This window comes from Fragaria vesca, unplaced genomic scaffold (genome assembly GCF_000184155.1).
Source record: "Fragaria vesca subsp. vesca unplaced genomic scaffold, FraVesHawaii_1.0 scf0513160_u, whole genome shotgun sequence".
In the NCBI taxonomy this organism is placed as follows: Eukaryota; Viridiplantae; Streptophyta; class Magnoliopsida; order Rosales; family Rosaceae; genus Fragaria; species Fragaria vesca.
The window spans coordinates 1,329,922-1,338,711 of NW_004443448.1; the positions used below are offsets into that span (position 1 = coordinate 1,329,922).

General features: G+C 37.0%; 1 protein-coding gene across 1 annotated transcript; it reads right to left on the reverse strand.

Annotated features, from left to right (window-relative positions):
* Positions 1-206: 206 nt before the first annotated feature.
* LOC101315402 lies at positions 207-6,178 on the reverse strand. The gene is made up of 13 exons (XM_004310051.1): positions 5,975-6,178; positions 5,212-5,276; positions 4,631-4,711; positions 4,347-4,422; positions 4,166-4,230; positions 3,339-3,440; positions 2,950-3,039; positions 2,778-2,852; positions 2,650-2,682; positions 2,455-2,544; positions 2,049-2,186; positions 1,874-1,933; positions 207-853 (listed from the first exon to the last, which is right to left on the reverse strand). The coding sequence occupies exons 1-13, from the start codon at positions 6,015-6,017 to the stop codon at positions 677-679; spliced, it is 1,095 nt and encodes a 364-aa protein (XP_004310099.1). The 5' UTR covers positions 6,018-6,178; the 3' UTR covers positions 207-676.
* Positions 6,179-8,790: the final 2,612 nt, after the last annotated feature.

Consider the following 8,790-nt stretch of genomic DNA (forward strand, 5'->3'; position numbering starts at 1 on the left):
TTCTGGTTTGACCATTTCCTTGTGCAAAGCTCTCTCTCGAAACTACTGGCTGCACGATTGGTAGAAAATTGTGTTTATCCCAACACTAATTCAGTTGCATGAAGAAAAAAAAAAAAAAAAGAAGCATCGTCTCAAAGGGTTTTGTACAAGAACACCAATGTCATACATTTAGTTATATGTGGACTACCAGGACACGGCACATGATAAACGTGAAATATCTTTAGTCACCGGAGATTGATAAACGTGAAATATCTTAAGTCACCGGAGATAGATAGACGACCAAAACTGTATATTGTCAAACTAACTGAAAGTAATATCAGAGCATAGGGAAAGAGATGAAAAGAAGGGTTCATTCCCCATATTTGCAGAAACGCTAAAAAATTAGCTTAAATGTTGATAGGAAAAGCAATTAAATCTTCACGTTCTTCACTCTCCCCAACGTGCACTCCCACCGCTCAAACGACTGTTTGGGCAACGAGTATTTTGATCTCGACAGAACGCCCATGATCCTCCTATGATCTTCCTCGTCAGTTTCTTTCTCTCAAGACTTTAATTTTCTGAATTTTGGGTAGTACAAAAATAAAATTTAATTAACATTATTAAAATCAAAATTTAATTATCATGTCCACCACGAGTCCATATTCTACCAAAAAAAATTGACTTGTATCCATGCTTCTTAGCTACTAGCAGATCGATTCTGTTGCAGCATCCCAACTGTTGCACTTCGCGTCCTTAGGATTGTTGAAGTATTCGGGGATGGGTACTTAAACCCAAATCGACCAGACCTTGAAGCAACATTGCTTGTGCTTCCCAAAGCTGATGGGTCAAACACATCTGAAATTCCATTATTCTCCTGAAACAATTGAAGATGGTCAGAAGATAGGCAAAAAGAAAAGGAGTTGAAGAATATAACGTTACTGCTCGTGCTTTAAGTTGTAGAGGAAAAATGCTGACAATTGAGCAACCAAAAAATACCCTGGCTAAATCAACCATGTTTTCAAGTGTACAAAACACTCATCAGAAAAACAAAATATGTTTCACCACTTGTAGTGACTATTCAGCTGTTCCCAACTGGTAACAATTCAAATCATCTTTTGAACCCAGAAAGAGATGGCTAACAAACTGAATTCCTTTGGAACCCAAATATCATTGAATACCAAAGAACCAAAGTCACGAACAAACACAAGCATGTGGACTAATTCAGAATTTTTTTTTTTTTTTTTTTGAAGTCATTCAGAGATCATATATGAATGTAAATTGTTGCAGTCATTGAGCAGTAAAGAGAATTATCAAGATCAGGTAAAATGCAATGGCAATGAACAAGCTTATGGTCAGAACTCAGAAACTTCGAGAAATTTAAATGTCTTGAGCAGTAATCCTGATCTAGGGAAAGCATGAGACTCATAAAACTTGAAACTTCTGAACCCAACTAGCCAGAAAATCTGAAGAGTGAAAGGAACAACAGGAGTCTGACTACAAAACTGGTCTGGAGAAATTTTCTATTCAGTAGTGACCACATGAAAATGTCCACTTTCCTAACCAGCAAGTAATTTCCAGTATGAGAGGAAGTGAATGGAGATATAGTGATATACTCATCTCAGATAATTGTATCTGCTACCTAGTAACTCTACCTCTGGAAAATGTAGGATTCAACCCTACAAGTGAATGGGAAATGTAGGATTCAACCCACTATCTAATGAATATGTGAACTGTTGAGACTTTTATGATTATATCAGTTGCATTTTCATTATCATATAGAAAGATAGTGGTATCAGATTATCAATAAAACCAACAAAGCTTTAATCCTCCAACCAATATTAAATTATTCTTAGCATCACACCAACAAGCTATCCACTTGAAAAATAAAACTTACTCTTGAAGGTGATGCTGGGGGTAGCTCGAGTGCTAGCCTTGAAGACTTTGGCGGTGTCACCTGCATAGGTCAGTTGTAACCAGTGAGATGCAAATAAGCAAATCAACAAAATCAGAGGGGAAAAACAAAATTTCTAAATGCATACATCATACAAGCAAACACACATAATACATACATGCCAAATCACACCAACAGCCATACTAAAAGACCAAAAATAGACTATGTGCATAGACTGGATAACAATCTTTACCAAAGATGAGGGCGAGGCTGGTGGTGGTTCAAGAGATCGCCCGGAAGAGTTGGACGATGATGCCTACACATAATAGAAATAGAATTAACATGGTGCCAAATATAATATTCAAAAGCATGTTATTAATTACATAAAGTTACAGAATAATACACGCAGTGAAAATATGAACATAAGCAATAATATGTTAGTCAGATGATCATGCTGTATGTAATTGATTTTGTTATACAAAGCAGTGAAATCGATCGTTAGACCAAAAAGAACCAAAAACTCTATGAACTAAGACATAAGAAATGATTGCCAGTAGTGTTTACAGCAAAAGTTCAATACATGCCTGAATACGTTCTGTGGTTCTGCTATTTTGAGTATTTTCCAATCTCTTGGCATAGTCACACAACTTCCACACTCCGTCATTAGTTGAATCCTAGAGATAAAACGCCACAACAATTAGAATGAAACTCCTACCTCATAAGTATACAAATCATTTGCCAAAAGTATTTGTATCTTGTGGTCAGTAATACTACAATACCTGCTTGCCTTCTATTCTGTTAATCTTAGTTTCCTGCGACCAAAATAAAAAAAAATAAAAATCAGACTTTGACTTTGTATGTGGATCCACTTGTAAGAGGACAAGAAGAAATAAGATAAATAAATTACCAGAGTAAGCACTGCATGTTGAACTTCTCTAAAATTTGTGCTGATGGAATCTGTTTTTCCTTGTAGTTCAATAACCTGCAAATGGCTTTTAAAAGGTTAACTTAAAAACCAGAACAATAAGAGAGAAAATTGAGTAGTTCATAATTAATCATAAGTATCTGAGAGGGCCCACCTCCTGTTGTGTCCTAACAGTTGTTTCAATGCACTCATCTAAATTACGGTCCACACCATCCAAATTCGAAGATAATTGTCGCCTGGTGACCTGAAAGCAAGCAATCACCAGAATAGAAAGTTATTCATGCACTAATATCCTGGGAAAACGTGTCCATAAATTTGAAGGGATTTCCGAAATTCCCTCGGGAACAACAGAAATTGAAATTCTGATATTTCGACAATAAAAAATAAATTGCATAAATAGAACCAGTGACCAAAGTTAACAGAATATTGAGCACCTACATACTATGGTCTTTAAGGGCAGTGAATTAAACCATCATCTAATCAACATGATCTAATAAAGAAGTTTCAGTTCTGATTTCCAAAACCCCAAAAAAAAAAACTTACTGAAATTGATGAAAAGACACCGTCAATCTGTTTAGAAAAAGACTTCCCAGCATCAGCTAAGCTACGTCTGGTTGCAAACATCATATCAGGAAGTTTCCACCCCTGAAAATACATAAATGTTACAAGTCATCCAATCCGTTATTTTCTTTGATCATAATGAAATAATGAGTTTATTATTATTTTGCTGAAACCACTCATCAATAAATAACTAATGTTAATTAATGAGCACGCAGAACTAAGTGCAACACACATGTTGCAGTAATTTGTTTGTTGGTATATGCTAAAGCTTTAGCTAGCAAATGAAAAACGATTATATCATAATAAGTATAGCTTCGAGGACCACACATGTCATCAGCTGCTTAGATTGTAGACCACTACAAATTGAAAAAGGAAAGAACTTTCAAGTTGAAGCCAGTGTCCTGACTAGTATTTTTTTTAAGATCTTATCAAGACTGAGGGAAAACATATCTAGTGTTCTATGTTAATGGCTTTGAACCTTCACTAATATAAGAGCATAACCAATCATCTCTAAAGTATATGGGTTGAATTTCAAACTGCCAATGGATAAATAAGATGTAATGTTTTATAACGTAGCCAGGACAGATAAAACATCACATGATATAAACAGAAAAAGAAAAGAGAAAGAAACTAATATAAAAGTTTCAAAGACCCTAAAAGACTCAGAAGGGTAACTTGGACTATGGAATATAAAATATTGGTATTACAACATGGATGTATATTTGTCTCTTTATTTCCCCAAAAATGAGCCACAGAAAAATCATGCATATCTGTATAGTTAATCGAAATGCACAAAACAAAGCTCTTACCTTCCACCAAAAGTAGCCATATCCTGCCACTACTGCAACAATAATTAAACAATATCTGCTAGCACCTGCACTAACAAAACATAAAGAGTCAAAGAGTACCCATAAACTACTAGACATTTAAACACAAATCATAAAATCAAGAGCCCAGAAATCTTGAAAAGGCTAGAGAAGTAAACCAAACCTGTTCGACTGCATGTTACTATTGTAATTGGTCCAGTTGACGAATATGACTGCAGCTCCTGCCGTATTTTGTTCATCTGTACAATTTGAATAATCTAGTCTCATTACACCATCCTCCATAATATTAATGTCTATACTGTTTCATATGAATTCACAATGACTGACTAAACAATTCATTTAGAAGTTAGAACTGCTCCGTGTGCATAGAAAGAAATGCATCCCTTGCTCTAATACTTAACTACATTTCAAACAACTTTACACAATAAAAATTCTATAAAAAGAAACCTGAGCCATCAAAGCATCATTGGATGGTTTCTTAACCGAGGGAGCTTTAGTTTTATCATCTCGTATTTGCTTCCAAGCAATCTGTCATAAAAGACCAAATATCATAATCAGCATGGTACAGTATAAGTATATAATACATATTAGTCCAAAGAAGCGCAAAGTGAACAATAATACTAAAGAGTCTCTAAGACGATAGTCTTTCTTTAATAAAACTATTTTAAACATATAGACAGACTACCAAACTATGTATTTCGTACAAAGATCACAAAGGTCATGGATTTTCCACGTATCGTGAGCATTACACATAAACCCATCAGGTGAATTGGACGTCTGGACCTTTACCCTCCTTTTATAATTCATTCTTATTCCTAGGATATAAAGTCACCAACTAACAAAAAGGCCACAACATATAATTCCAAAAAGAGCAACTTTGAAACAAAATCCAAAACATATCTCATATGAAACAGGACATAGCAGGTGAGTAGTCCCCAGCAGTGCAGGAAAAAACTTAGAAAGCTATGAAAAAACCTTAAGCGCTATTAATTTCTAAGAACTGGTAGGTAATTCAGTTTGATGACTACCTTAAATGCACCAGACACCACATCAGATATGCGTCCTTCCTGAGCAAGGTATGAACCAAGAATGCCTACAAACCAAAGCACACATCGATTAAAAAACATGTCTGTTCATCCCTGACAACAAAACCATCACACACGAAAACCAAATTGAAAAGAACCCTTTACACAAAAGCAATAGCTAGAATGCAGATGGGACTGCACATAAAGCTTCCGCGTTAATTTAGAAAGACTCACTTCCAAACGATCTTAACTCACAAACGATTTCCTTCCGCGTCTATATCAACCAATGTTCATTCGTTTCAACAATCAGAAGCTAACTAGATTTACTTATAAATACACAATTCAATCTTGGAGCTATTGTGATAGGACATATGGGAGAGTGTACAGCTCCAACTACTCAATACTCCCCAAACAATGCACATTCAATGCGAAAACCAGCCGAACCATACTGCATACGATAACCAAAACAGCAGCCTAGCCCTCCATTCGCAGTTCGAAACTCCAATTCCCACTCACATAGCAGATATCACTATCAGAACACCTAAAAGCCTATCTCCTCCTAACAACAAAATTACAGTTCCGTATAACGAGAGTTCATCCGAAACCCTAACTCTTCTCCGGCGGTGCTCAACCCAAAGCTGAATCAAAACACTAGATAGCTAATCCGGACGGGACTAATTTACGACGGGATTGAAGCTTATGATAAATTATAACGCTTTGAAGTCTAAATTGAGAGAGTGATCGGAAGTAGGAGGATTGTACAGACCTGCACCGACGAGAACCCCGACCTTGACGAGAGGCAGAGCCATGGATTCCGGTAATCGATTTTCAGGGACTGAGTTTTTATAGGTAGAGCAATCGGAGATACGGCATCGAAGCCGATCGCGGCGGCGTCAGCGGAGGTGAATTGCCGGAAAAGAATCGATGGTTTTGTGTGTCTCCGAGGGTCTGTGTGTATAAGCTGAAGGGGGACTGAGAAGGAAGGACTCTGGGTTTCTGTAGCAAAGGCGTGACAAACCCTATTTTCCTACTGTGCAAGTAAAGGGGGTGGTTGGTGCGCAAGTTACGTAAATGCCCTTTTAAATTTCAAGGAGACTACAAATACGAATTCCAAGTATACAGTAGTATTTGATTTGAATTTTCGTTTTTATATGTGTTGGGCATATACTAAAATAACTTGGAAAGTAAGATCAATGCTGATTTTCTTATTGTATATAATGAATAGTAGATTAAGATTGGGACTTAGTATATGATTGATTCGTTTTGAGAGCTAAGTAAAATGACCAAAATCAAAAAATTTGGGATCTTGAATTTACATGAAAAGATCGAAATAAGAATATAAGTCTTGATAACGATAAGTATCAAGTTCCTGTGTTTCATAGGAATTTGATTCTGTTATTTAGGGCAAGTGGTTGCATCCTTATGCCTTCATAAACTTATCATATTTGTCTAGCTAGCTAATCTCTCGCGTAATAATATAAATAATTTACATTGTACGTTCAAGCTCGATTTTGAAACCTAGCTAGATTTTATGTAAGCGTCACTCTCTCATATTTTACATGTTCATGTTTTTGAGTTATAGATTATGTCTGTTATAAGCTAATTGGAATCTTGGTTAAGTTTTACAATAGGACTTAAAACCTAATTTCGAGTCGTGAATTATAAAAATCCTTATAGTATGCGCCCAATATAACTGAAACTTTCATCTCACACGTTTTAAGCAAACTTTGATTCGATCTTGAAGCAAGATCCAGCTCCACCGTACTAGATAGCTATGATATCCAAGAAGTGACTTTTTACAAAGTGATGAACATATATATGGAGCTAGCTAGAATTCTAGATCGTACTGCATGCTACTCTGCTAGCATTCATCGTCTGAGGATCGACGCCTCCAAAGGTTGATGATCCATTGCATATATTCTATTCGTCCCCCTTGAACTTTTACCTATTTCGCTGTGATGCTCACATATCTTGATAAATATTGGCTTTGTAGTAGAAATGATAATATCAATATCAATGGGTAATGCGCCGTAAAGGTTTCTCTCAATATTTATCATAGAAAAGAATTGTGAGGGAAAATGGAACACGTTTAACATATATTATTCGATATGCGTTCAAAGCATGGCCGCCAAGGATGGTGGTCCCCCGCCGGCTCTTTCATTTTCTGTCAATTTTCTCCTACTACATATATATATATATATATATATATATATATATATATATATATATATGCATCATGTATTTACATACATATGCATGCATCGACCTGTGCTGTTATGGATATACAGAGAGGATGAGAAGCGGACCGTCCGCACTCGGCTTAAAGTGCGGACTTTATCCGTTCTCCGCAGTCTCACGCTGGCGACGGTTTCTCTTCTTCCCGGACGACAGCACAGGCTTCCAGGACGGTTTCTCTCCTTCCAGGATTGGCCGGCAACAAGTTTTCCGACCGGATTGAAGCTCTGGACGGAAAACACCATGATTGATCAAGGTTGGCCGGAAAACTTGTCACCGGTCAGTTCTGGAAGGAGAGAAGCCGTCCTGGAAGCCTGTGCTGTCGTCCGGGAAGGAGAGAAGCCGTCGCTAGCTTGAGACGACGGAGAACAGACGAGGTCCGCACTTTAAGCCGGAGTGCGGACGTCCGCTCCACATCCGGCCTTTATGGATATATATGTTCATCATATATATACACGGGTATACGTACGTTAAGGTATTGTTTGGTCATTGCTGGAAAAAACCTTATGTTTTCATTGACGAAACAAGTATTGGAATGGAAATTAGTATCGAATTTGTAAGGTAAAAAGGAACAAAAAAATGAAGATCGAAGTTAGATGGTAAAGGCATTCTGTCTTCTAGCTTCTTCTTCTTTTTGTTGTTGTTGTTGGAGTTACTCTTGAGTGGATTGATTTTTGTAACTTAGGTAGTTAGGTTAATTAATAACCCTCCAACGTCTGGGTACGTTAACCTAGCTTAGATCTGTGATCGATCGACGTCAAGGCTAGGGTTTAGGATTTGATGGCTCAAAACAATGTCCTGCAAATACAGTTTCATAGTACATGACTACTACTACTACATGTGTATCTTACATCAACTTTGTTCTTTTCACAGGGATCTCCATCTCCTTTGAGATCATCGCCGTTTGGCAAACCCTTGTTATTACTAGCTAGCTGATTATGAATTCGGAGGCATCAATTATCAAACTCCAGATGTTTGATGTGTTTACGTACCTTTTTCCAACCCGCTCTCATATTTGAATTTCGCATGCTTGATCAAATGATCAATAGATATTCACTCTGCTGTCAGATCTGGCATGGACCTCTGGTGTCAATGCGAGAGATCTTCAAACCAAAAATCCATCACAGAATGCAAGTGAGGATACAGAAATCCAACTGAGAACCGATCAGAGACATGCTTTAAAATTAGATCTGCTTTGAAATACCATCATTTTAGTTGATCCATACTGACATGAAAACCGATATAAGTAGCTAGTCAATCGAGTACTGAGTAATGTTAGGTGAACCACCTAGAGCCCACCTTAGGTGGCAGTTGATATGATATATCCACATCGATCATTAGATATAA

Excerpts from the sequence above, each read along its gene's own strand:
- LOC101315402 (XM_004310051.1), bottom strand. The coding sequence starts at position 6,017 with ATGGCTCTGCCTCTCGTCAAGGTCGGGGTTCTCGTCGGTGCAG. Across the intron at positions 5,277-5,974 it reads CGGGGTTCTCGTCGGTGCAG|GCATTCTTGGTTCATACCTT; the intron begins GTCTGTACAATC and ends TTTGGTTTGTAG. Across the intron at positions 3,040-3,338 it reads GTGTCTTTTCATCAATTTCA|GTCACCAGGCGACAATTATC; the intron begins GTAAGTTTTTTT and ends GCTTGCTTTCAG.